The 27,706-nt window shown below is 45.7% G+C and overlaps 1 protein-coding gene across 1 annotated transcript in view; it reads left to right on the top strand.

Annotated features, from left to right (window-relative positions):
• Window positions 1-27,304, top strand: part of efnb1 (ephrin-B1) — a 66,591-nt gene extending 39,287 nt beyond the window's left edge. Inside the window, exons 3-5 of the mRNA XM_080465695.1 lie at window positions 14,528-14,620; window positions 22,261-22,377; window positions 26,867-27,304. Coding sequence (XP_080321821.1) covers window positions 14,528-14,620; window positions 22,261-22,377; window positions 26,867-27,261 — 605 coding nt within the window. The 3' untranslated portion in view covers window positions 27,262-27,304. The remainder of the gene's footprint in view (window positions 1-14,527; window positions 14,621-22,260; window positions 22,378-26,866) is intronic.
• The last annotated feature ends 402 nt before the right edge of the window (window positions 27,305-27,706 follow it).

The following is a 27,706-nucleotide window of genomic DNA, read 5'->3' as shown; positions in this document are numbered from 1 at the left end:
CACACACACACACACACACAAGGCCTAATGGAAGCCGCCTCATGCATTGTGCGTCTGTTAATGCACAGTCAAGAGAGCGGTGGCTCAGCTGAGTCGGAGATATTTTCAGGCAGCGGATCCCACGGGTGTAAACGTGTGCGCTTGTCAGAGTTTGTGCATGCGTGCCATGATGGATGAATAGATTCGGGAAAGAAAACACGTCTTCAAATAAATATGCGTTGCATTTGGGTTCGGAGCCACGCCGCACTCTCACAGTGACATGATGAACCCCCCACCCCCACCCCCTCCACCCCTCCACCAACCCGCCCGCTCACCCTCGTTCCAAACCCACGGGTCCAATTTCGTGTTCTCTTTTCGGTTCCGCTTTCTCTAGTTTTTTTTTTTCCTGTGCAACTTAATCTTTCTCTCCATCCACCTATTTTCTCTCCTCCTCAGATCTTACCCCTGCTCTCCCCATCATCCTCCTCCTCCTCCTCCTCCTCCTCCTCCTCCTCCTCCTCCTCCTTCTTCCCATCTCTGCTGCACAGTGACAGATCCTTCAGGAAATTGTTTCTAGTCTGCCAGACATTTTTGTGTTGTCGCTGTTTATTTGTGCTTTGTGGAGAGGGTAGGGCGGGGGCACCGGGGGGGGGGCTCTCTCCGCTCTCGGACTAGAGGTTAAGCCCCTGAACTCTTTCACCGCCCTGTGCCAAAATACGCTGATCCTCGATCAGCGTGGCTTTACCGTGTAACCAACACCGGGGGATGAGGAGCGAAGAGAGCACCGGGAGAGGATGTAATCAGTCCGTGCGTGTGCGTCCGTGCGCATTTGTATATGTGCGTCCAAACGCGGGCTTTGTGTGTATTAGGATGCAATCAGCAGCATTTTTCTCTGTGGTCTGCTCTGCTCTCTGATTGGGTTTTTTTTGGTGAGTAACAGGAGGGGAAAGCAGGAAAAGTGTCTTTCTTTTCCTGCTTCTTGTGTTGCAGCGCGGCCTCAGAGCTGGAGGAGCCTCCCGCTGTGGTTTTGGAGCGAACGCTCGGCGCTCTGGCACTTTGCACACATCAGACCCTCGGTCTGTGATATATGTGTCTCCATGTCACCATGTGTTTTCTTGGTGTCTGTGGCGGTGAACATCAGAGCTGCCTGGACTTGGGATTCCATGTTGGCTGCAGTCAGATCTGTTCAGTCGCCTTCATGTTAGCAGGTACATTACCCCCCCCCCCCCCGGGGGGCTTTTAGGCGCTCGGGCTCACACGTTCACGTGCAAAAATTCACACACACGCAGTCATCGGGACACGTGCACGCCCACACACCTGTCCGCCGTCCGCTCTCTTGCTCTCTGTCGCCGTCTTTGTTCTTCGCTTTTGCAGATTTTGTTTTTGTGGACAACAGATGGGCCTACATGGACTCTCTCCTCTTTAACAAGTACACTCTCTGTCTCTTGCTGACATCTCTCTCTCTCTCTCTCTCTCTCTCTCTCTCTCTCTCTCTCTCTCTCTCATTCTCTCATTCTCTCATCTCACTGGCTCTACTGTCCGTCTGCACTGTAATCTCTCTGGTGCTGAAACAATTTGTCAATTATTTGCTTGAGGTATTCATCAAACGGCTCTCTGTTTTTGTGTGAGTAATATGTTTGACTTATCGGTGGGAACAGTTTTCTGGCATCTTGTAGCAATTTTTTTCTCTCTCGACCCCCCCCAAAAAAGAAATCTGTGACCTTCATTCTGCAAAAAGTTGGAACAATGTGCAAAATCCACGCTATGACCTGTAATCATTTCAGCCTGACGTCCATGAAGGAATATTGCAGTCACATGGCAAATATGAAATTTGAGGAATTGTATTTATATTTAAGTTTCTCTGCTGTTGATGTACATCCAGATTTGATCCGACTTTAAACTAAATAATATTGCTGATTCCAGCTGACATAGATGGGTCAACTGTATATGCAAATAGTGCAATGATTCATGATTATTTGATTTTTTTAAAAATGAATTGTGGCTTTTGTGGCGGTAGATGTTAGAACAGGATGTGCAAATATCTGTCTGACAGGGAGAGAACTGAGGCAAATCAAGAAAACAAACACATTGATACTTGCAAACCATTGTCTGTCAACAGTTTGCTGCTACATCCACACATGCAGGATGAAACTAAACCATGCTCAGCAATTATACGCAACAGGATGCAAAGACGTCGCTCTTTTTTCTTCGTCCCAAATGTTACGAGATAGCCTAAGATGTAGAAAAGCATCTGACGACCGTGAAGAGGAGTGAGCCAGCTCCTGTGGTGCTATAGGTGGTGCGGTGGTGCGCCTTGCAAGTGTGACTGGTACATTTGAGAAGGCTCAGTTGTTATTGTACAATATTCCACATTTTTGAGCAATACGTGCTGCCGTCCAAACCTCCATGCTTCCGCAAATATGTTGCTTGTTTCGTGAAGGCGAATCCAAACCGCGTTATGTGCACATATTATAACAGCTTGGTTGTGTAATAAAAGACTCCGGAGGCTAAACTACTCTGCCGGCAGTTCAGACCCTGTCACCTCACTGTAAACATTTGACACAACACGAAACGAGACACTTAACAGAGGAGACCCTGAACCGTGGAGCAACTGTAATCCCATGTGAAGCATAAATGGGAAAAGTTGTGAATTTGCTCCTAAGTTTTTGGAATTCAGTGTGTATTTGCATTTTGCCCCCTTTTTTGTGGGGGGAAATCAGTGTGCATTATGTTTCAGGTTTCAGTGGGTTGTTATTCCTAAAAAGTGGTCTACTTCTGTGCTCGCACGCTGCTCTGACCTGATCAACACAGAGGAGGCATCATTAACCCAAAGGCGGTTTTCTCACCTGAGCCCCCCCCCTCCCACCCCCCCCACACACACACACACACACACACACACACACACACACACACACACACACACACACACACACACACACACACACACACACACGCTGCACCGCCGCGCCCTCTCCTCTCTCTCAGAATACCTCATCAGGTTTGTTTTGCATTGCCTATTTGAGGTTGGAAGACTCGAGCTGGTGGCAGGAGTTATTGTTTGTTTGTTTGTTTGTTTCCCCATCTTTGATGTGTGTTATTGTGCCGAGCAACACAAGGCTGGCTCAGTTGTCATAACTCTCTGCTGGAGGCCAGATTGAAAAGGTCAGTGAAAATGAAGCTCCCCTCTCCGTGGAGGATGAATGGGTACAGTGTCGCAGCTCCACACACCGGGCAGCCTTATGCACACACTGAACACATTTTGCATCGACGCACTTGGAGACACGCAGGCCTGGTGAGACCATACCCCCCCCCCCCCCCCCCCCTCATGCAGCAGCATATCATGTGACGTGCTGTCCGCCATCGTTGGTGTTTGTCGACGGTTTCCATCGCTCGCAGTCCCGGGTTCCTCTTGCAGGGGAGTTTACTCACAGATTACCTCCTCAATCAGTGCAGGTTTCTGGAGCGTCGTGGCCTTTGACACGCCGCCACTATCTCCCCGACGCATTCCGATCCATTCCAGCGCTTCTTTTATCGGGCTGATTTGTGGCTCGTGGACCATTAGAGGTGGATCAAGGAGGGCGACTCCTTTTTTTTTTCCAGAGTCCAGAGTCCCACAGCACTTTTGTACGCGACCCACAAAGGGCCGGAGAAAAGGCGGCGGGGAGGAGGGGGATCGTTTTTATCATCTGTTTGGATTTAGCGGGCGAACCGTGGTTCACCTCATGTGATTATCAGTGCAAATGAAGCAGGACAAAAACTCCAGTGAGCCTCCTGCCGAGGAACCAGCTTCCCAACCGACCTTCTGTGTACATCTGTCAGCTGATTACACATGTGTAACCCCACAGTTACAATACCACCCACCACCATGAAGGTTACTGGATGTTTTTGAGGAAATAAATACTGGGATTTCTTATAAGCTAAGCCTAATACAAAGGCATTTTCATGGGCAAAATAATAGGATAATCAGAGCCCTACTCTGCTTTTCCCCTCTTGGCAGCCTGTTATTTTCGTAGTTTTATTACAAAAAGAGAGGGCTCAGAACACTGTTATTTGCTTTGCAATAAAAGTTAATTTGTCAAATGTTAGCGAACACATTGTTATTGTGTTTGCTTTGGGGGGAAAATAGTTTTTAGCTAATTTTCATAGAATCCACTCCCAGTTTGTTCAATATCTGCACAGACAAATCAGAAACTAATGTGAAAAGAGGAGTTTTCCATCCGAGGGGAATGGTATAGTAAAAAGTGTCTCTTGCTTTTATGGCATATAAAACTCTAATTAGAGTTCGCCTTCTGCGGCCCATTAAATAATCAGCTCCCTAATCAGACAGCAGTAACAAAAAGTTCAGGATGTTTTAAGAGCAGGTGATTTACCGAGCAGGAGTGATAACCCGGAGTGACCCCAGGGGTCAGGTAGTTAATGCAGTGCAGGGCAAATAAAAAAGAAAAGGAAAGAAACACTCTTCATTTTTGTTATGTATGAATTACACTTCTTTTCTAGGAATATTTCCATGTTTTTGTTTGTTTGCCGCCTCAGAAATATTTGACTCTGTTTTGGGAATTTATTTAATTGCATCACGAGCCAAAAAGGCTGGCAGCCGCTGATACAAATCATTTGTGAGAGTGAAAAACACCAAATACGTTCACCCAACATGATGTTCCGAGTGGGCTATTTTAGCTTAATATTTGTCAACATGAATAAAAGTGTTGGGCAAATTTGCTGAAAACCCATTTTTCACCGAAGATTTGGGTTGTGTGTGAATAGCGCTAAGCTATTCTTTCTGATCATTATTAAATAGTCGCACCGTGGCGTCGCGTTAAGTCCTCTGGCCTCACAGGGTTTGAGGTGGAATGTGACTGAAAGTTGCTCGCTGGAGTGAATGTGAGCGTGTGTGACTGTCTGTCTCTCTGCGTTTGTCCTGTGATGGACTGGTGATGTGCACAGGGTGTACCCTGCCTTCGCCTACACTCAGCCGGGATCGGCTCAAGCGCCGAGACCCGGAGTCGGATCATGAAACAATGGAGTTGTGAGGTTTCTGGCAAAAAATTTTTAGATCACGAGATTTTCTCATTAAAATGCGCGTCGAGCCACAATTTACAATCACATAACCACATCGCCATGAAAAACAGAAGTTTGGTCTTGTGTTTCCAAAGCGGATGGAAATTGTTCCACGATGTAATAAAGCTACTTTGTCCTTTTGTAGCGGAATCTAATTTTCATCTTCGGTTCTATTAACATCAACAAGACTCTGTAAATGAACAGTTTCAAAGTCAAAGTCTGACGATCGTGATTTCTTTTCATCCCAGAACAATGAATGTATTTAAGCGCTCCCTGGAGGCTCTTTGAGTTAGTTTTAGATGAAAGGTGATTTATTTTAGGGATATAAAAGATTTAGATTATATATCGCTTTCTTTCACATTAAGATCCACTTTTTATTTTATTTTTCTTCTCCCATGTAGTTATTCCACTTCGTGATCTATCTCTGTTTGGAAACATGTGGACACGTTCTCTTCTTCCAGCCACATATCACCCGGTAATTTCAGGGCTGTTACTCTTAATAATCTCGACAGATTCTTTTCTCTTTTGTTCACAATTTCTTTTGGCATCTCTCCAGTTCTCCTCAGTACAAAGGAATGGTTAATAGTGAAACGAAAATTGAATATTATGCTCCACTCCTCGGCGTATAACTTCCCGGAATGAGCATGACCAAAGGATACGGGAAAAATGTTGAAAGCAGCTCTCTTAACAAAAGTTCCCTGTTAGATTGACGGCGGATCAGCAGCTCTGATCACTTAAGATGAAAGAGAGCTGAAAGGCAGGAGGAGAAATCATGTCGACTGATTGTTAATGTGGATTAATGGGCAATTGGTGGAACAGAGTGGGCATCTCGCCCACTGTTTCGGTGATGAGGGGGGAAAAAAACCGGACCCATGATGGGATTAATGAAACAGTAATATAGCACTCCCATCTGCTTTAACAAGGGTGAAGCTGTGTGCTCGCTGCTCGCCCCACACATGAGCGCACAGTCAGGTCTTGTGCACACATACAGAATGGTTAAGGGCGAGATAAACACTAACTCTGCAACTCCCACACGGGCAGTATTAACCTTTAGCTTTTGAGCTTGTGAGTGTGAGTGTGTGTCTCAGCATGTGTTGCATCTCTCCTAACCTTTAGCTCTGACCAATAGGAAGGTGAAATGCCTTTTTTTTTTTTTTTTTTTTTCTGCCCTCGCTGACCCAGTTTTTCCGTCTACTTATTTCTCTGAACACGCAACATTTCAGCTGCCATTAGTCATGTGTGTGTGTGTGTGTGTGTGTGTGTGTGTCATGCAGTGTGTGTGTGTCACTCACAGCGTGTTTGTTCACCTGTTCGCTCTGTGTATTTAAAGGTGCTAATGCGTGTGGGCCCATGAGGGCTGTGCCACTTTTCAAAAATAATCACCTAATTGGCGGGGAGAGGCGGTTGCGGCACACAAAAGAAAATGAACAGTCACAACTGTTGCAATCATTTCTTTCTTCTTACTGGAGCTGGTGTGTTTTAAATGGTGGCTGCTGGTCATGTGGGGCTGAACGGCGCGAGAGCACGCCACGTCTTTGGGCTGTTTTTTCGCTCTGCAAATGATTCGAGTTAAACTGCTGAGGTTTTCTGCGGCTGCACCTCGATGCTATCGGTGAAAAGAGCCATTGCTGCCAATTAGCCGCTCTGTCATTAGGGACGGCCGTGTGGGCTACTGGCAACCTCCCCTCACAACAGAACGCATTAGAGCCCAAATGGCTGGTGAAGTTGGAAGTAGCTAATAACTAAAAAATGTTCCATACGGAGAGCAACAGAGTCGCAGGCTTGAATTTTACAGCCAGCGTGGTTATTAAATTAATATTGGCTGCTTTTGGCCGCTGTCGTTGCTTCTCATAACTTTAATACTATATGCAACAGCTTATAGTATTATAAGCTGTAAGTCCCAGCACCCTCAGGTTACGCCGTCTCATTGTGCCAATCGACTGCATTGGAAAATCTGCACTCGAGCAGTGTACACCTGTCAGATTAGGCGGGGGTTCGGCTTTGGAGGCATGCTTGCGCATTCGAAGCAGGCCTCATTCATTTGGGTGTGTGTGTGTGTGTGTGTGTGTGTGTGTGGATAGTGGATGGTTGAGGGAGAAAGGTTCAGGATGCGATGTGCTTCAAGATGAGTCTGTCTACAACATGTCATGCTGGAGTGTGCTCAGTCTGTTCCTGTTTGAGACAGATGACTTGCTCCGCTCCCCAAGGTCCTCCTGTTATTCTGCATCCCTTATCTCCTACTGATCTGACAGACGGCCCGCACCGTGTGTGTGTATGTGCGTGTGTGTGTGTGTGTGTGTGTGTGTACTTTAGTTTGTTTGTTGCACGTGCATGAGTATGTGTGTGTCATATCTCTTCATGTGCACGTCGCTTCTTTTTATCTTCTCCGCCGTGCTCACACGTTCAACACAATGTCACTAAGTTGTGTGTGTAGAAGTGCGGGGGGAAGTTTGTTTTTTGTTTTTTTGCTGCTATGTATGGAGCTTTGCAGCATGCTGAGTTGGGAAATGAAGAGTGGAAAGTGCAGTGGTGTAAAAGCTCTGCCCCGCTAGATCCACCGCAGAGGTGACACACAGACATCCGCAGCTAAATGATGCAGAAGCTCTTTCCGGCTGCAGGCTGTGAGTCTCGCAGAGACACACACAGACACTTTTGTGGACGGACACTTTGGGAGCCGCTGACAGGTCCTCTGCAGAGGTTAAAAGCTGTCATAAGTAGTCTTGAAGGACTAGCCCAGCAGTGCCCAGCAGTGGAAGTCCATATTGTCCAAACTTTGGCTCTGTCATCTGAGTCTGATGTGCAGGGACCACACACGTGCAAACACACACCATCAAATAATAGGAAAATGGACGTATTCCCAAACATTTGTACACAGGCTGATGTACAAACTCAAACTCATGCACACACTCAAATACACAAAGATGTCCAGCCGCGGAGCTGCTCAACAGCGCTCAGTTGCACGGAGGCCAAAACACACACAATGGCCGGCTTAGAGGAGAGTGTAAGAGAAATGGTGAGTGTGTGAGAGAAGTGAGCTGGCAGACATGCACACACACACACACACACACACACACACACACACACACACACACACACACACACACACACACACACACACACACACACACACACACACACACACACACACACACACACACACACACACACACACACACACACACACACACACACATGATCCAACACACATATGCTTCCTCTGCTTCACAGAGAGAGATCACCTCCCACTTCTTCTTCTACTTTCCAAACTGAGCTCTCCTCCTCCTCCTCTCAACTCCTCACTTCATCACCTCCTTCCATATCCCCTCACCAACATATGCACGCACGCCAATTCCCACACCCCTGCGCGCGTACACACACACACACACACACACACACACAGGCAGTCGCATGCGAGCTACAGTTCAGACAGATCAAGTCTCACTCTTCTCCACCTCGCGCACTCTCTCATCTTCAAAAAAAAAAAGAAGAAGAGGAAACCTCACGCTTCTTCTCCTGCCCCCCTCACCCCACACTCCCTTTTCCATCCTTCCCCCCCTTCTAAACACCTCACCTTCACCCTCTCCCTTCTTCACCCCTCCCAGCAGAACCCCCCCCCCACCCCACCCCACCCCACCACCCCACCACCCCATGCTATCCCATAGTGCTCTCTGCTGGGAGGATTTAGAGGTACCCTGTAATTTTGGTGCCGGAGGAGCTCTTAAGTCCTGCCTGATCTTCTGGCTACACAGGCAGCCAGAATGTGTGTGTGTGTGTGTGTGTGTGTGTGTGTGTGTGTGTGTGTGTGTGTGTGTGTGTGTGTGTGTGTGTGTGTGTGTGTGTGTGTGTGTGTGTGTGTGTGTGTGTGTGTGTGTGTGTGTGTGTGTGTGTGTGTGTGTGTGTGTGTGTGTGTGTGTGTGTGTGTGTTTCATCTCTGCAAGGGCTTACATATCTGTATATTTTTCTGCAGCCATTTCAAGTGTGTGTGTGTGTGTGTGTGTGTGTGTGTGTGTGTGTGTGTGTGTGTGTGTGTGTGTGTGTGTGTGCGTGTGCGTGTGCGTGTGCGTGTGCGTGTGCGTGCAATCATGACAGAAGGAGCAGCTTAATCAGGGCGCAGGAGAGGAGCTCCCCCTCTGGCTGTGAGCTGAAGCAGTGAGCTGAGCAACAGTTGTGTGCACCGAGCTGCTAACCACCTTAAACCCTGACACTAATGCAGCTACCTGCTTACCGAACCCACAGAAAAGTGGCTCGTGGGAGCAGGCAGCACGCCGTAATCTCGGCGCGGCTACATAATGATGCTTTTCAACAGCGAAATGTGGGGAGAAAAAGGGAGGAAAAAAAAGAAAGTACTGTTAAACACGAAAATGAGAAAATCAGCTGTGTCCACCCTCGTTACTCTGGATCACATCCATTTTAACTTGAATTCAATATTCGGTTCCCAAAAAAAGGCATGAAAAATGTGTGTGTCTACCGTTGAAGATATGACAATTTTATATCGCCTGCCAGGTTTTATTATTGAAAAGAAGCACGAGGGGGGAAAAAAAGGGAGAGAGAAAAAAACCACCAGCCAAGCCGAGAACACCTAATTCATCCGAGATGATATGAAAAGTCTGAATGAATTTTCTTTGCTGGTGCCAAACCTGTGGAGGAGGCTATGTGGGAGAGACGGCGAGTGAGAGGTTGGAGGTTGATTACTGATTTCCATTTCTATTTCTAGGACAAAGAAATGAAGGCTGATGGGCTGGGACATCTATTTAGATCCATTTCATTCTGCCATAATCAGGCTTTAGCCATGCCCTAATACTCTGGATTAGAAAAGGTTCAAAGTGCAAACATCTAGATCCCCCTAGTATTATTCCAGTCTGCCAACCTCACTCTGTATGTGTTTGCATGCGTGTGTGTGTGTGTGTGCGTGTGTGCGTTTGTGCACGTGCATTCTTGCATGCGTGCCAGATCTGCTGGGGAGGGTTATCTCTGGAATCAGGCGCATAAACCTAATCTAACCCTCTCTGTGCTCATTCAGGAGTGAAATATTTTGTGCAAATAGGCTCTGTATTTCTGCTCAGCACTTCGATTCCGGTCCGCGAATGTAAACAAAAACCAAGATAGGAAAATGGAGGGTATGAGAAATACCCATTTCTCATGCGACGCTCTGTTTGATACACACCTGACGAGACTGCGTTACAGCTCCCTGCCTTGCCTGGACTGGATGAAACCGCCCTGCGTTGCTGGCGTATTTTGTTACTTGATGCTAAGTGTGAGTGATCAAACCGCGGTCGTGCCTGTTTATGTATTTAGCTTCTCGTTTTGGGAGCGAGGTGGTGAATGTTGGCATTATTACCGGTGGTTACTGTGACTACCTGGTGCCTGCTGAGCTCATCTAAGTGGAAGTCTGAATGCTGTGGAGAATGGAGTTTGGGTGTGTGTGTGTGTGTGTGAGAGGGTGGTGGTGGTGGTGGTGGTGAAAGGTAGCCAATGAATGTCACCTCTCATCCACTTTCTCATTAAACAACCTGCTCTCTGTCTGTCACATGGGCTGTATCCGTCCCCTCGTTCTGCGCTTTGGGCAGATGTTGCACACGCGTAGACACAAGCGCGCACGAGCACACACACACACATACAGACAGCCCCGGTGCACTGTATGAAAGTGAGCCCCCCCTCTGGGCTGGACAGGAATAATAAGCAGCAGATGATTCATGATGGTGATGGGGAATGTATTCAGCAGGACCACCTGAGTGACCTCATTTAGCAGACCTGAGAATAAATATAGACCACCGCATCACACTCTCGCCTCAGCTTGTGTTGTCTTGGCCAGTCAGCACTGAATCCCTCACACATCTCCCACTCTTCTCGTCGGGGGCGCCTCGGGGAGCAGTCCTTCCACTCTACACCGAACGTCCTTGTGAAAACCCCGCGCGCTCACATGAGTGTACGTTCACATATGCATGTTAACGTGTTGTGCTTTAGGTAATGTGGTAAGTGTGTAGCGTTGGAACGGGAGCCATTGGTGCAGGCCAGCTCTTTCCCCTGTAAGGCTTCCTCTTGGCTGATACATTTGTTCTGTAGATATTTCCCAACATCAACATTTGGCACCTGGTTCCTCTTATGACTTCAGCAGCTGTAGATCTTTTGTTCTCCCACTAGTCACTCTGTGGCCAATGATCCACACCCACAAAGAAAGGGCCTTAAATCAGACCAAAAAAAAAAACTAAATCAAAAAAAAAAAAAAAAAGCCTCTATGGAGCCAACTGCTTTATTAAAAAAAAAAAAAAGCAACATTCCTTCATGCAATGACCAGTTCGTTCGGTATTCCGGACCACTAGAACTGAACCAGTTTGTTCCACTAAATCATTAGCAGCAGACTGCGAGTTTCTTTGTTCCTCGCCCTGTCGTTGCTTTATCCCCCCGTGTTTTTATCTCTGCTGAGACACACAGGAGGACCCAGTTCCCCAGTTTCCTCTTTCCAAAACACGACATGACCGTCGGCCTTTTAATATCTGGAAATCCAGATTTGGATTAACGTCAGTATGCGGGGATGAAGAGGGAGGGAAACAGAGAGAGGGAGGGAGAGTGGAGTGAGAGGGGAGTGGAGATCGAGTGAGAGAGAGGCTTTCAGATTAAAAAAAAAAAAGAACTGGCAGTGTGTCCTTGTTATGGAGTAGGGTAAGGGACTATGAGAAACGTAGCTGGCACTTTTTTTTTTTCTCCCCTCTTCTTCGCGCAATCTCGGACATGATAGACGCCGATAACAGGGAAGCGTGAAATGACAGACGCAGGAATGTGCGATGCTTAACGGTCTGCAAGTTTTATCGCTCTAAGATCCACCGCTCGTGTCTAAATGCATTCAACAGTTGTCTCTGCAGCCGATTTCCATCTTGAATGCCGCTTAAAAGATGGACCCACATGAGGAAATGTAGTTAAAATCGGACACAGTTAATCGGATTATGATTTTCCACCGCTGCGGCGACGGCTTGAATCATTTGACGTTCTGAATGGCCAGAGTACAAACAACATACGAAGCAATCATCTCCTTATAAATCCAGCTCTTCATGCAGTTGTTCAGCTAAACAGAAGCCTCGGAGGGCCAACTTATCATTGTGCCACATCAGTAATGCAGGAGCCTGTTCAGCCAGCCTGAAGGAATAGTTAATTTAGATGACAGAAGTAAGTTAACACTGAGAAGATTTGCTCTCCCTGAGTGGATATAAAATTCATAGCATGACGCTCACTCTTAGTCAGATTATTCAAGCGCCTTTGAGCTTGATCTTCAAAGAGCTCATTTTTGTATAACCTTGCCCTGGAAATTTTAAGAAATTGAGAGAAAAGAAGAAATTGGGTGGAAAAATGGCCGGATGAGGTGAGCACTTGTGGCAGCATCTGGGCTGTCCGGGGGGGGGGGGGGGGGGGGGGGGGGGGGGGGGGTGTCTTCATGACTGAAAACAGGCCTGCTCACCTCACTGTCTCTGGGACGTTCCCTCTAGAAAAGACATGCTCCCCTGCAATAGACTTTACATAAAACATAAGACTCACTTAGCCCTTGAGTGTTCATTCACATTAATGCCCCGCGTAAATTTTCAATCTTTTCCTTTTTTTTGTTCCTCGCTGAGGCAGCTCACCCCCCTCGTATATATTTCATTGTCCAGTTCTCTCCGTCGTGTTGTTGAGTCTACAGCACTGAGGTGGGGGGTGGTGGGGATGTGGGGGTTGCCAAAGAGCCCCTGACACGATGTTATCACAATCATTCTCACAAATTATCGCGTACTCCAGCTCGCGCTGCAAAATGTTATGGTTCTCCCCGTAATTTAGACCCGGAGTCTGATCTGATAATGTAGCATAATATTAGTGCTAATCATTATTTAGTTTTCTTCAATTTCGCTCAAGTACAAAGCAGAAGTCCCACGGGGCAACCGAATGTCAACATTAATAATGCTTAGGAATGACAGGGCATGAATCAACTGGATGAGTCTCTCCAGCGCGGCGGAGGCCAGATTTCAACGGGGCTCGGTAGGACGGTGCTTTAGAAAAATGGGGCGGATGCATGTACAAACACGGATGCATCGTGCCAGTGAGATTAAGTATTTCACTATTTGTAGAGCATTGTTTGGACCCACCCACATCCCCCCCCCCCCCCCCCCCCCCCCCCCCCCCCGTGCCCGCAGCCAAGTCTGTCTCTTTTTGTGTCATCATTAGATAAGCACCCTCTCCAAGACTATCTCATCATAATGAGGGTGCCATCTGAAGCAATCACCCGGGGAGATGGTCATTGAGTTAAGAGGGAGGAAAGGGGGCGGCGTACAGCCAGATAGTGCAGATAAAGAACTAAATGAAGTGAGCGAAAGAAACAGAAGGATGTGGAGAGGAAGAGGGAAAAGGGAGTGAGAGAGCGAGAGAGAGAGAGCGAGAGAGAGGAGAGAGAGAGAGAGAGAGAGAGAGAGAGAGAGAGAGAGAGAGAGAGAGAGAGACCAAGACGGAGAATGCGAGGAAGAGAAACAAAAGCACTTCTTCGGACGGGAGTGAGTTGAAACAGCAGACTAAGCGGAGATCATTTGGGGAATTCCAAAATTAGAGCTGCCATCGCATGCGGCCACACACACACACCCATGCAAACACACGCACACACACATTCAGCCTTGTGCTCAGCGGCTCAGTGTTAAGGTCAGAGTCACACTCTGTCTCCCTAGGTCATTATCATGTGCCCCAAAATAGACGGCCAATTGTGTCGCAGCGTCTGAAGTGAATGTGACATTGAATAAACAACCCTCAACCCTGAGCTCCTCGCTCAAGTCGGAGCAGACGCACACTTTAAAACAAATGGAGAGGGGGTTGGCACACACACACACATACGGGCATATAAACTGGACTAACACACACACACACACACACTTGCACCCACAAACATTAAGGGAGGCATTTAGCTCTCTGCGCTACCAGCAAGTAGTGACACATGTGGCTCAGAGGGAGTGAGCTGCTCCAGGACTTGGCAAGCAGCTGGAAGTCTTGCTGGCATGTCTCACTGCTGAACTATGCACAGGCAGAAAACACAAACACACACACACACACACACACACACACACACACACACACACACACACACACACACACACACACACACACACACACACACACACACACACACACACACACACACACACACACACACACACACTCACACCTACACTCTCAGGTCTGACCGTGCTCCTTCTCTCCACCTCAGCGCCCACCAGCTCTCAGCAGACTGCAGTGTTGTTCTATTCGTTTGACTTCACTCTTATTGTGTTAATGAGAGACGCGGTGGAGAGGGGCTGCCGCTTGATTGAGGCTGAGGACGGCTAATCACTGGAACAGCTAATCAGTGCTTGTCGTAAATATTGATTAGTTCTGTGCGTTATGGACGTGCTCATTAACCGATGTGTCATCTTCTCTGCTTCCCCCCCCCCGCACTTCCCGCTTCTTTTCTCCTTCTCCCTCCCACCTCTTCGTCCTCTCCTCCACACAGCGACCTCCAACGGCACGGTCGAGGGCCTGGAGAACCGGGAGGGGGGCGTGTGCAAGAGCCGAGCCATGAAAGTCATCATGAAAGTCGGGCAAGGTAAATGTGCGCTCACCTCACATGTAGAACACAATGCGGCGCTGCTGCCTCCGAGCCATGTTTCACTTTGGTGTGACATTTTCATTTATCGCTATGTGTGCCCACCGTGACTTTGCCCGCCAACCAGCTCGGAGGAACTGTAAAGTTGTTTTATGAAATACATTTGGCACCGGTCTTCATATTTCTCCAAAGTCTGATAGGACTTCTTTAATCGCCCCATCCATGGCCTTGGCAATAAGTCAAGATAATTATTTAATTACTTTTGGAGGCGTTTCAATGAGGGGTTGGATTTTTACAAGGCTGTGACGTCGGAAATCCCATTTCCAGACAAAAGACGTGCGGAAGAACAAATTCAGGTGAGAGTCTTGGTCTCCAATAGAGTTGGCTGTGAGGCACAATTATAAGAGCAATCGCTAAAAGCAGCCATAAATTGTAACGATTAATGGATTTTGAAACAATATAGATGCCCCACACAAAAAAATGATGGTTTTTAGAAGCAAGCACATCGTAAAATCCGATAGTCAGCGGTATGAACACACTGGAGTGTTGTATGGAATTCATCTGTCAGTGACGTTTCATTGTCACACAAAACTGTGAAGCTTGTTTATTTAATTCTTTTTCTGGCAATTTCACCATATTTGGGAACTTCTGTAACCTCAAGACGGTTGAAATGTTTCCAGTGTTTAAAAGAAAATCAGCAGATAACTATGTTCTTTTGGTGTTTACTTTAAAGGTCACAACCGTCAAAAGTAAAAAAAAAAAAAAAGAAGTGAAACAGTTTTGTTTTTTTTAATTAATGAGTAACATGCTATAAAGGATTAAATGCATTTTTGCATTAATCCTTTAAGCTTGGTTAAGATATTTATCTGAAGTTAAATTTCTATTATTAGATTTCTTTCCGTTTTCATTTATATCCCCATTAACAGATTACAGTAACTTGGAAAAGTAGCTGGATACTAAGAAAAGACACAGTCAATAAATCTACTGGAATTATGCAAAATCTTGAGATGTTTAATCTTGTTTTTGTTTCCAAGCTAAATTTGCTTGGCTAGAATTCTTAAAATCAGCTAATAAATCTAGTAAGTCTTTAATAATAATAATGATAATAATAATAATACAGCATATTTTCAAAGAGAATGAAAAAAAGTGATAATACAATAATCACCTCCCCTCAATATCACAGGATAAAAATACAATTTATTAAATTATATTATGAATATGGAAATTCTATTATTTAAGTAATATTTCTGTAAATTGAAGGGAAAAAACACCTGCAACACCTGAAAAAGATACAAATTCTTAAATGCAATAAATTGTATCCAATCAAAATAACTCTTCACTCTTAGCTAAATATAAGAAATACATTTTGTCTTTACAAATTCTACAAAAGTACAATAATGCCTAACTCTTTTATATATTAGCAGTTGTTATATAATGTGAAGCACTATTTGTTTAATATGGGTAATCCCAGGTCTACTCTGCAGCCGGTCCACTTAAAGAGGAGGGCTGTCAGAATGTATAGCAGGTGATGCTGAAATCACTCAGTAGTTTGTTTGTCTACACTGTCAGAAATATGGATACTGTGGTAACTATCCCTTTAACGTCAGTGGCTGTATTAAGCCATGGCAGACGAATCAATAAGCAGGACGACTTTATGGACTGCACTATTGGATTTTCAGGATTTGTGCATCACTGTGATGAAGTAACCTAATTTGTCAGTCACTGATTTCCAGTTTGGATTCTTGTGTGTCCCTTTTTCCAAACCAGACTTCCTGCGAATTTACTAGAAGAAAAAAAAGAAAAGAACAAAAATCCACCACCAAAGTTGATTTGATCCATATTGCCCACCTCAATTAGTCTTTGTACACTTCTTTTGATTGAATATTTTACATCCATAAACAGTTTCTGCAAACAATGCAGCCAAAGATATAACAACCAAATGAGAAATGACTACGAAGAATGACTCCCACTTCTAACGTTCCTCAGCTGGGACTCTTCTGCAATCATCGCTGAGTGAAAATGTGTTTGAAACCAGTATCTAAGTGCGGGGTTCGGGGTAAATCGTCGAGAAATGCTCGGAGTAAACAAGCCCGGCTTTGTTTAGATATCCTTGGACACAACATTTGGTTTGCATCATACGTTTCACTTTTAAACGCACTTTTTGTCCAATAAGTGGACATCCATATCCTGAATCTGACAGGGTACAGTACACAGATGTGTTGCTCTGTAAACATTTCCCCCATCCTCGGTGTGGTTGTTTTGACCGAAACAGACACTAACCACCATCTTGAGAGGAACATCTGCCCGCCACCGCGATCTGATTCCAGCTTAAAAGCTGGATTGCAACATGCTCGAAAAATAAACTGAGACTTGCGGGGAAATCTGCTGCGTCTGTCTATGTGTGTGCTTGTGTGCAAAATCTGTGTGCAGATATTGTATTGTTGGCTGGCGGGGTGACAGAAGTGTATCCTGGCAGTTGGCGGGAGAATTGAAGCTAACAAGCTGCTGATGCTAGCAAGGTCTGAGTCTGAACAAATTCAGCAGACACAGTGAAAAATACTCCGGAACAAGACAGGCATTGCATTATCTCTCCATGTAGGTCAAATTCTGAGCGTCCCCACAGCTGGAGATGCGGCGCGGCGGCAGAATGACAATGCAGCTAGCCTGCACCGGCGCAGCCAGAACTATTAACCGCGGCACACAAAAACAAAACAGCGTCCTCTCCTCGTTAATGGAGAGGACGTAAAGGGAAGTCTGTCATTCCAGGGAAGTTCTAGGAAAGTTGGTCTCAGCTGGAGTCGGCTTCTGTGGCTCCCGGCTGTTCCTCAACTTCGCCGGAGCCGTGCACTCGTTTCCCAAAACGGTCCAGAGCGAGCTGTCACTCACGATCAGCGTGCCCTAAAAACCCTGTTAGAAAAGATGCTGTTGGCCCAGCTGCTACTACTTTTAAATCTATTTCTGTGGGTGGAATATTTGATGCCTAATGTACCCGTCCAACCCAGTAACTATTTGAAGAAGGGCTGTGAGAAATTAGAGCGATGACAGAAGCTTCGACTTGGCTAAGTAGATTGTAGCAGCTTTCTTTCTTTTTTCCTGAAAAGAGAATGGAGTGACCCTTAGAGTTCCTAGAAAACCATTGGAGGATAGATTTTGTCAGAGTAGAATAGATTAGGATACTATAGAAAATACTTCATTGATCTCAGGGGGAAATTCCTTTCAGAGTCGCTTAATACAGAGTAGAATATTAAAATATCAAATAAGTATATATATTAGTGTGTTAGCAGTGAATGCATACAACACAATACTGTATATACTAGGAGAAGGGCTTGACAGCAAAAAAAAAAAAAAACACTATTTACAAAGAATAGTTATAAAGTCTGATCGTATTTATTCGTCACATTTGTTTTTCCAACCTAAAAAAAATATTTTTTCTTTTAAAACTGCTTGTTCAATAGTGGTGGAATCTAGTTGTGTCATTGCAGTATGAATGGTTTTCCTTTTAATGTGTTTTTAAACATCTTGTCCATGACAAATTCAGAGGAATATGAAAAAAAGAAAACAATGAATTTGTGGATTTTCTTAAAAACAATCGAGACACGAGATGAGATGATTTCTTATTTAAGTCAGTAATTCTATTGATTCGTTACTTTGGGCAGCTGTGTCAGTGGTTGGTTGGCAAGCCACCCAACCGAAAGCTGATCACCTTGCACGTCAGCCGTGCAACGTGCGAGTGACTTCCTGCCCAGTCATGTGAAGATGGCACAGTGGGACTGCTCAAGCAGTGAAATATGCTTCCTACGTCAAAGTCATTTTACAATTTGCCATATTAATGCCAAAGTAGTCCAGCCTACTGATGCGTGTTTTAAAGTTGTTGGTTTTTTTCCCTTTTTCTTTTTGCATTCAAATCCATTTATTTATGTAACTCCAACTTTATAAAAAAAAAAAAAAACAACTCATGACATTTAAAGCGGAAATGCCAAAAGCTTCATAAGATGCTGGAAAAAACCCAACTATTCCCATATGAGCAAGCTTGATTGGCAGGAAAGTCCCTTTTAACAGGAGGAAACCATCTTCTCCGACGGGTAATGTCACTTATCTGTGTTCGGTAATGATGATGAGTCACTGTAACGTGTCTCGGAGTTTGTTTCATCAAAGGTTTTTTTTTTGGTTTTGTTTTTTTGTCTTTGCAGCTCCATTCACCTGCTTCTTCTCTTGTTAGACTTAAAGGTTTTGTTCATACTCTGCCAGACGGGAGGAATTAGTTCTATCTCCTTTAGTTCTATCTCCGAGATAATCATGACGGCATCGTCGTCTCTGGTGGTTTTCTGATTAATATCAGTGTGAATGGAACGTGAAGTGGGTGTGGTTGTTTAGAAAAGGCGCGCCACTTCTTTTCACATTTTTTTCCCCCCTCGATCTCCTCCCAGGAGATTTGCTTTTTATTTTCTCGTGAAGTATTAAAAAACTGGGACACATTGCTCTGGATGTGGATTATTTGTCCACTTTAGGGAGAGACCAAACGCTAGATCTGTGCTGAGATATTGCACCAGCTGAACCTATTTTATTTTCTCTCTAACATGTTGATTTTAACCGAGTTAAATGGGGCCGATCTACCCACTTTCTGATGAATTATTTATATTTGGAAGAGTTTAAAATCTAGTTGGTTTCGCACTGAGTAACACATTTTCGTAGATGTCGGACACCCCGACACTTTTCACTGTTTGGATCCCAAAGCAACACAAAGCTTTATCTGGAGTGTTAGAGACTTCCATATATACAGTATAGGCCTGTTACACCCATTACAGCTTTTTTTTCCTCCTTTCTTTTTCATACATCTAATTTGTTTTCATTACATTGGAATGAAACATAATTCTAAAAACACACGGTTTGAGGAATACACATCCGTTTTAAAGTCCATTTATCCATGATTTCTTGTCAAAATAAGCCGTGTCAGATGTCTCTGTAATGTAAAGTGCAGACATCAGCTCGACATGCTAAGGCTGTGTACTTTTCACATTCCTGCTGTTTGCCTTAAACAAAGAGGAGCACACATTGTACTTCAAAGCCGTGTTTTCAGCAAACACATCAATACTTCGTAGCATGGGGCGGCCTGTTAAACTTTAAAAATATCTGTCGCTTAACCACAAATGGAAACTCGCAAACGTGTTCTCGCATTTAATTGAATTGAGACATCCTCAAAACACAAAGAAACTCTATTCGCTGCCATTTTTCTATGTGCGGCCTCGACTCCTGTTTCCAACCGCACATGATTTGTTCCAGCCGAGCACTCTCGAAAACAATGTGGGCTCCGCTCGGTGCTGACCTCAGATGCTATTGTTGTTGATTCACATTTTGCGCCGTCTCTCTCCAGCCCGAACTCCAACTCTTCTCCTCAACCAAGCCCCAAAGATCTTCTCATACGTCCACCACGCGCTTCACTGCACTTTGCGCCGCGGATCATATTTCGGGTGACTCACTCCGGTGTGAAATATTTTTGCATTCTTTTAAATGCTGCATTTGCGTTGCACATTTTAAATCGCGATGACACCTCTGGGGGCGTGAATCATGACGTCGAATCATGTGTCCCTGGCAACGTTCTTTAGCACTGCCGACACATCGAGTCGTGCTTTAGATGCCTCCCATTCTCTGTTTTGTCTTACTTAAAAAAAAAAAGTAAGAAGCAAACTGGGAGATACAGAAAGCCCATATTTTATGAAGACATTGCTGTTCGGCGCTCACCTCCCCCTCCACCACAACGTGTCACCGCATTCACTGGAAATATGTTGACTCAACGCCTTGCACGGCATCTCCCCTCCTTCATGTTTTCTTTCTCTACCTTTCTCTCTTCTATCGCTCGATCATTGTCTCCCTTGCTTTCACTCCTCCTCCTCCTCCTCCTCCTCCTCCTCCTCCTCCTCCTCCTCCTCCTCTTCTTCCCCACCTTCTCCCTCCTTCTGGCGGGTTTGGCAGTTTCTGAGGTAGTTGCTGTCTGCATAGCTAAGGGAAATGTCAGCAGTACGCACAGAAAAATGGGTCAGAACATTACAACGCACCCCGCACATGCTCAGTGGTTGACACAGTGTTGGGGCTATATGCACGGAGTGAATCAGATCACCGTGTCCTCTCATATTCCCTGTCATGCGTGAATGTTCCCACTTCTCACTCCTGTCTTTTCTCATCAATTATTGACAGCACACAACAGCTCATGTCTGGGTTCACCACTGCTGCAATCAGTATGAGGGCGATACGCTGGCCCGGGCGTGTGAATAGCAGAATTTATGTTCAACACATGACAGAAAGGAAAAAAAAGATGGACAAGAGGCAGAAGTGGACGTTGAGTTTAATTTTCATCCCTTCTTTTGTTCCTCTGGACGTCTGGCGCCCGCGCCATTCCTCGCTTCTGCTTTGGATTTGGTCAAACTGGGGTGGAAATAGAAAACATGTTCTGACTGACAGGCCCTCTTCTCCAGTCACACGCCCATGCACGACCACACACACACACACACACACACACACACACACACACACACACACACACACACACACACACACACACACACACACACACACACACACACACACACACACACACACACACACACACACACAGATTTGCCATGAGGGACTCGACTGTAAATTGCCTCCCCACGCACACACACCCCCTTGAGCAGGCCTTAGGGCAGATGCAGATAAGGCCTCATAGAAAGAAGAGACATCTGATAGAGGGCTGTGGAATCCATCCGACCGGCTTGAGTAATAGTTTATAACTGTCTGCTGGTCCTGCCCTTGTAAAAGGAAGAAAAAAAAAACAAAAAAAAAGCTCCGGACCCACCAGTCTTTACTGCACAAAGACTTCAAAGTGTGTGAGCTGCAATCGCAACAGACAGACAGATAAACTGTGTATTTCCTTTGCATTCCCCTCAGAGCTTATGAAACCCCCTACCTCTTCCTCCCCCTCCTCTCCTTCCTCCTCCTCCTCCTCCTCCTCCTGCTCTCCCGTCCTCACTCTCCAATTTTCTTCCCCATCCTCCCATCCTGTCCTCTTCAGACGTGTGAGTCTTTCAGGCAGGCAGGGCAATAAATAAGGCATATTATGGCCTCTTAACGTGATGAATAATGTAAAACAATAAAAAGTTAATATATAACTACTTTACCCTCATTCTGCCATGCCTAAGTGTATTGTAAGTATATTGTAGGTGTGTACACATGAGAGTGTGTGTGTGTGTATTTGTGTGTGCGTGTGTGTGTTCGTGTCCCAGGCTCTCATGAATGTGTCAGTGTTGGAAATGCCTGTCTGAGTGTTTGCTGAAGGAGCTGCTGATGTAGATGGGAGCTTTTTACGGCAGGACAGGGATATTGGCGTGTTTCACAGACGTTCACTAACTTGTCCTTCCCTCTCTTTTTTTGTGCTTTCATCTTCCCTCCCGAGACACTTTCAACATGCAAAGATAACCTTCTCTCTGCATAAAAGATATATCAAAAGATAATAAAAAATAATCCTTACCATCTCAGAGAGCGAGAGAGAGAGAGAGAGAGAGAGAGAGAGAGAGAGAGAGAGAGAGAGAGAGAGAGAGAGAGAGTCATTGTCATTCGGTGCAGCTCGCCAAGCTGACTTTGTCTGTTTGTGTTGTTTCCCACAGTCCCCAATGCGGCGAACCCTGCCATGCCCGACGGTCCAGAGGACAACGCCATACCCGAGTCCAGCCCCAGTCCGCCTGACCAGGGGCGGCTCGGACCCGAAGTGCCAGGAAACCCAGGTGAGCACACCGAGACACCAGAATTCACTCATCATCATCATCATCAACTTCACCACACGGCTCTCAATTGATGTCATCCTGCGATCCACATCTTTTCCCGATCATTGAATCATGACCCACTTTTAAAGAGTTCAAACCAGGAAACGACATCTCCTAAAAAGGATCTATTAACATTTCAATAAACGGAACACAGAAGAAATACGACCGCACAGTGATGCTTGGTTCGATCCTGAAGCTTGAGATTAACTGAAAGTTGAGTCACTAATCAATTAAGGAGTGTGGGGATTTCTTTTAAGTTTTGAAAACTGGTCTTCTGCTGATTGATGATCCAGTTGTTCAATACTAAGGGAAGCGGATGCTCAGTGGCACATTTACCAGAAAAAAAAAAAAATGATGGCAAAAGTACAATGAATCAGTTTTTCTGATGAGGCGCGTACACAGCTGCCATCGAGCGAGACAGGAAGTACCCACGTAAAGTAGATTAGTAATTCTGGTAATTTTCCCGAATTAAAATCTCACGTCGACAGAGAGCAAAGCGCCGTTGGGCAGTGTGGTTGTGTTTCAGTGTGGGATTGTCAGGTTTCAGAAAAAACATAGTCGATGTTCACGGAACGTAAGTACTGGTACCCGGTCTATACCAACGTTGTGTTGGTGCATGACAAAGAATATTCTGTGTACGTTCTCACGTTCAGAGCACAATAAAGGGAAACTGACCCAGCTCCTTTCTACACGCAGCGTTCGTTTAGTTTCCAAATAGTGCTTAGTGTGGATGGTTTTGTTGTATGCCAGCACTTCATTACACAGCAAACACTGAGGTTTCTCTTTCTTTTTTTCCTTAATCTATTCAGATCCACGTTTTGAATACTCGGTGACATATTAGTGTTTCCAACATCAGTAAATGAATTTATCATGACTACCACGCTAATCCAGAAAAAGCCTTTTCCTCAAAAAAAAAAAAAAAAAAAAGACAATAAAAGTCCAATTTGAACTAATATTTTGTATTCTTTGACCCATGAAAAACGGGCTTGCTAACCCAGCAGTTCAGAGCCGCTCCATTAAAGGACGCCCGTTTGTTTCTGGAGTTCAAATATTTTAGTAATATAGGGGCTTTCTAAGTGTAAAAAAGGAATATACACAGCCGCCAGGGTTCATCTAATAATTAATCACATTTAGCCTGATAAGCTACAACAGAAATCTTAGCTGAATCCTCTCGTATGGCTTCTTCATGCCGCAGGCGCTCCTTTGATTTCTGGAGGGGTCAGCACGTCTAAAACGGGCGTTTTGTGGAATAAAACGCCGGTTGCGGGAAGACATTACAAAACCACACCTCAAACAAATACGGCTCACCCTCACTTTACTTATATTCATACAGCATACAAAGGGTGTGCTGCGCCCAAGGAGACTCAAAGACACACTCTTTATTATATGTCTTTTAAAGCCTCATTAGAATTGCAGATAAATGAAGATTAAAAGCAAAGATAATTGAAGAAGTCACTTGAGCCTCCTCAGACGCGCAGGGCCCGCCGTGCTTCCTGTTTTTTACCAGCACCTTTCACAACCACAGGAGAGACTACTCTTCTTCTTCTTTTCAAGTCACTCCCCACACTTAACTTTTTGACTTACTCCACAACTTTGCGCGGCACAAACTTCCTCCAAGTGCAGACTGTTCAGCCTGTCCCAATGTGATAAGCCGCCCTCATTTAATAATTGCTTATTTGACATTAGTTGCTCTAAAAAAAGATTTCCTAATGTCACTTTTCCCCCCATACCTGGGCTTTTACCTGTCTACCATTGTTAGATCAGTGATTATGTCAAGTGAAGAAGTGAAGGGTGGAATGAAGGACGACTCACTGCGGTTTGAGCCGCTGATATTTCAGGAATGAAATTTCTGACAGCCTCTCTCCGGGAATGTATGAAATACCTGCAGCCTCCGATTTCACCGATAAGGCCTGAATTGGTAGCTTTCAGTGATGTCACTTGGTTGTGATAAGCCATGAGGCGCAGTTATGCCCTCCTCAATAAATGGTTAAGTGCAAAAGTGGCCAACATAGTGCGGGGACACAGTCATTAGAGTGGATGGCAGTCTCCAGAGGTATGAGGCTTTTGTGTCTGTTTTTGTGTGTGTGTGTGTGTGTGTGTGTGTGTGTGTGTGTGTGTGTGTGTGTGTGTGTGTGTGTGTGTGTGTGTGTGTGTGTGTGTGTGTGTGTGTGTGTGTGTGGTGGGGGGTCATGGACAGTAAAGAGGTAGTGGTAGTGCTGGGAGAGGGGTGAGTGCTGCTCTTTGGCAGCAGCTGCATGCATACATGGAAAACAGATTTGGTTCTTCTCAGATTTCAGTCACTGGAGGAGCCAGCCATTCTCTTTCCCATCCAGTAACAACCCCCCACCCCCCCCCCCCCCCCCCCCCCCCACCCCCCATTCCTATCCTGAACCCCTCAAACAAAGGGGATAAAATAAAATAAAATCAGATGTTCGGATATGCCCCCCCCCCCCCCCCCCCATTTTCTTCCCCCCATATCTCACTTGGCCTTTGCCACACAAACATGGCCTTGGCATGTTGTGCAGCTTGTCGTGTCACGCCCAGACTCGAGTCTTTATCAGAGCGAGGGTCTTTGTCATATGCAGTAATGACTGCAGATTTCATAAGGAGGCCATTCTGATTGAGCTGATTCCGTGTGATTACATCGATGAGGCTGTTAGTCATGTTGAGTAAACAACAAACTGGGATGTGCTCACGGTTGATTTAGGCACAGATCAGCAAGACTCGCGTTTGACAGGACTGGCTTACTGTAAATGTTCTGCAGCCTCCAAGGGGCTATGTGAAAATTGCTGCGGCAGGGAGTGGTAAACAGTCTCATTTCGCCCAAAAGAAACTCGTCGGTGTTAATAATGTTGTCTCTGCAACCTCCTCCTTCTGTCAGACACAAATAATACACTACCACCCCCCTCAATATCTCAATCTAACACTTACATGGTGAGAATCCGGCCTGGAAATTAACACTCAGCTCCCAGAGTGGCAGGACAAAACACACCCACCTACATACGTAGAACCAGCCCGTTTGAAATGAGGTAAATGTGATACTTATTTTACATTTTTCAAATAATTTTTTTAACGTCTCCTTTATGTGGTGTGCTGTAATAACATCTCTACCTCTTTGTAAGCTCATGCTTACCTAGTATCTGTCTCGGCGTTTGCAGCATGGACCATCTATAAACGGTGACATCTGAAGTGGCAGAGATAAACGCTTGCAGTGTGTGGAAACACCAGTAAATTATAATGTACACTGAAGCAATTCCGACACAAAAACCATGAGTAAATATTAAGACTGACCCGTGTATGAGAGGCATTTTGCAAACATCGAGGAAAGGAAGTGTCGTGAATCCGTGGGGGGCATTTAGGTAACGCTTGTAATTTGTGGTTGCGGAGAGCTTAGAAATTATAGCCACAGAAAGGAAAACAAGTGACACTCTTCCCCTCCGAACTGCACGAGTCTCTGCATGCATATCAGCCACAGGCGACTCTCCCCCACCACCGCAAGTCAATTCTCAATCTGTGGGAAACACTGAATCAGGAAGTTTACAGAGAGACAAAGATGGCAGTGTTCTGTTTGGCTTGCAGTGAACACACTTCGGATGCCAATTAGAGAACAAATAGTTTGATGCTTGGGAGTAATAACCTCAAACTGGAAGCCATAAAATTACTATTCATGCAGATTCCTCCGGCAGGTAAGAAAGAGAGCAGATGGAAGATGAGTGAAGCCAGAGACAAATAGCTTATTTCCTTAAACAATCATGCTTGATTATTATTGCATGCTTTTTCATGATGTATTTATTCACATTTGATTATATTCAGTTGGGTAAAACAAGTAACTAAAATATTGGCAAAAATTAGGGAATTGCGTCGTTTAGCGTTTTTTGTTGTTGTTGTTGTTGTTATGTTGTTTTGCCCATGCATTTGTGGGATGAACAGCAGAGTCTGTGGGTTTGCCAAACATTTGCCAAATCATCCCTGCCAATGTCAAACAGCTTGTCCCCGCTGTGGCAAGTGACTCTTGTTTGAGATTGTAGCAAATAAAAAGTCCATTTCAAACCTGCTGTGAGAGTAATTACTCTAAAAAAGGTGATATTATCGGAGAGAAATGAGCGAAAGAAGAACAGGTGGTCGCACTGCGCTGTGCATGATTTTCACTTCACTCCACATCCTGTTCACATGGCAAACTGTAACCTCATGGAGTCCATAAAGGAACTGGTTTTTGATGTTCCTATTTGATCTTCTTCAACTAATAAATCTCCGAAATGTGAAATATGTCGTAACACTGACATACGGGGCTGGGGAAAAAAAAAAGAAGGTTCCTTCGCTATTCTTCAAAACGGACAGACTTCAGTGAAAGTACAAATTACTACCACGTCTTTTTCTTGACCTTGAATCTGCCCTGCAATCATTTTTCCACAGTCCCTAAGCTCTCCTCTATTTTTATTTCCCATCCCAGATTCCATCAATCAGGACCAGTCTGGCTCCTCGGCCAACTCGGACGGCATCTTCAGCTCCAAAGTGGCCGTGTTCTCCGCCATCGGAGGCGGCTGCATCATCTTCCTCCTGCTCATCCTCCTCCTCGTCATCCTCCTGATCAAGATGCGCAAGCGCGCGAGGAAAAACACCCACTCGCAGCCCCGCCCCTCTGCGCTGTCGCTGAGCACCCTGTCCAACCCCAAGCTGCCGGGCGGCACGGCTGGCACGGAGCCCAGCGACATCATCATTCCTCTGCGGACAGAGAACAACTACTGCCCTCACTACGAGAAGGTGAGCGGCGACTACGGCCACCCCGTCTACATCGTCCAGGAGATGCCGCCGCAGAGCCCCGCCAACATTTACTACAAAGTCTGACGCGCTGAAACGCTGCCGGTGACACAGTCGGGAGAGAGAGAGAGAGAAAAGAAGAGGAGCGCTTGATTTACGTTCTTGGGAAGAACACTTTCCTTTGCATTTTAGGGGAGGGGTGGGGGAGGGGGGAGGGGGGGGGGGGGACTTGATGCCTCTTGAAGCCCCTGTTATTTCTACCACCTGCTGCACAAATCTGGAGAAACACGCACTGACCAGTAACCAGCAGGGTTACGAGCTGACTGACGAGAAAGAGAGGTTTATCCTGTTTGTTTGGGCCTTGTCTGACAATCCCCACCCTCCCTCCTCCACTACTCACCCCCTGCCCCCCGCCCCAACGCCCCTCCCGCCACCTCCCCACCTCCTGCGTTTCCCTGCTGTGGTCTGACAGTCGGGTGGGGTGTGCGCGGGAGAGGGCTGGAGCGAACCAACAGCTGGAACTCCAGCTTTC

This window comes from Lipophrys pholis, assembly GCF_963383615.2.
Source record: "Lipophrys pholis genome assembly, chromosome: 6".
In the NCBI taxonomy this organism is placed as follows: Eukaryota; Metazoa; Chordata; class Actinopteri; order Blenniiformes; family Blenniidae; genus Lipophrys; species Lipophrys pholis.
The sequence above is the reverse complement of the archived record's forward strand: the minus strand, read 5'-3'. Positions and strand labels throughout refer to the sequence as shown.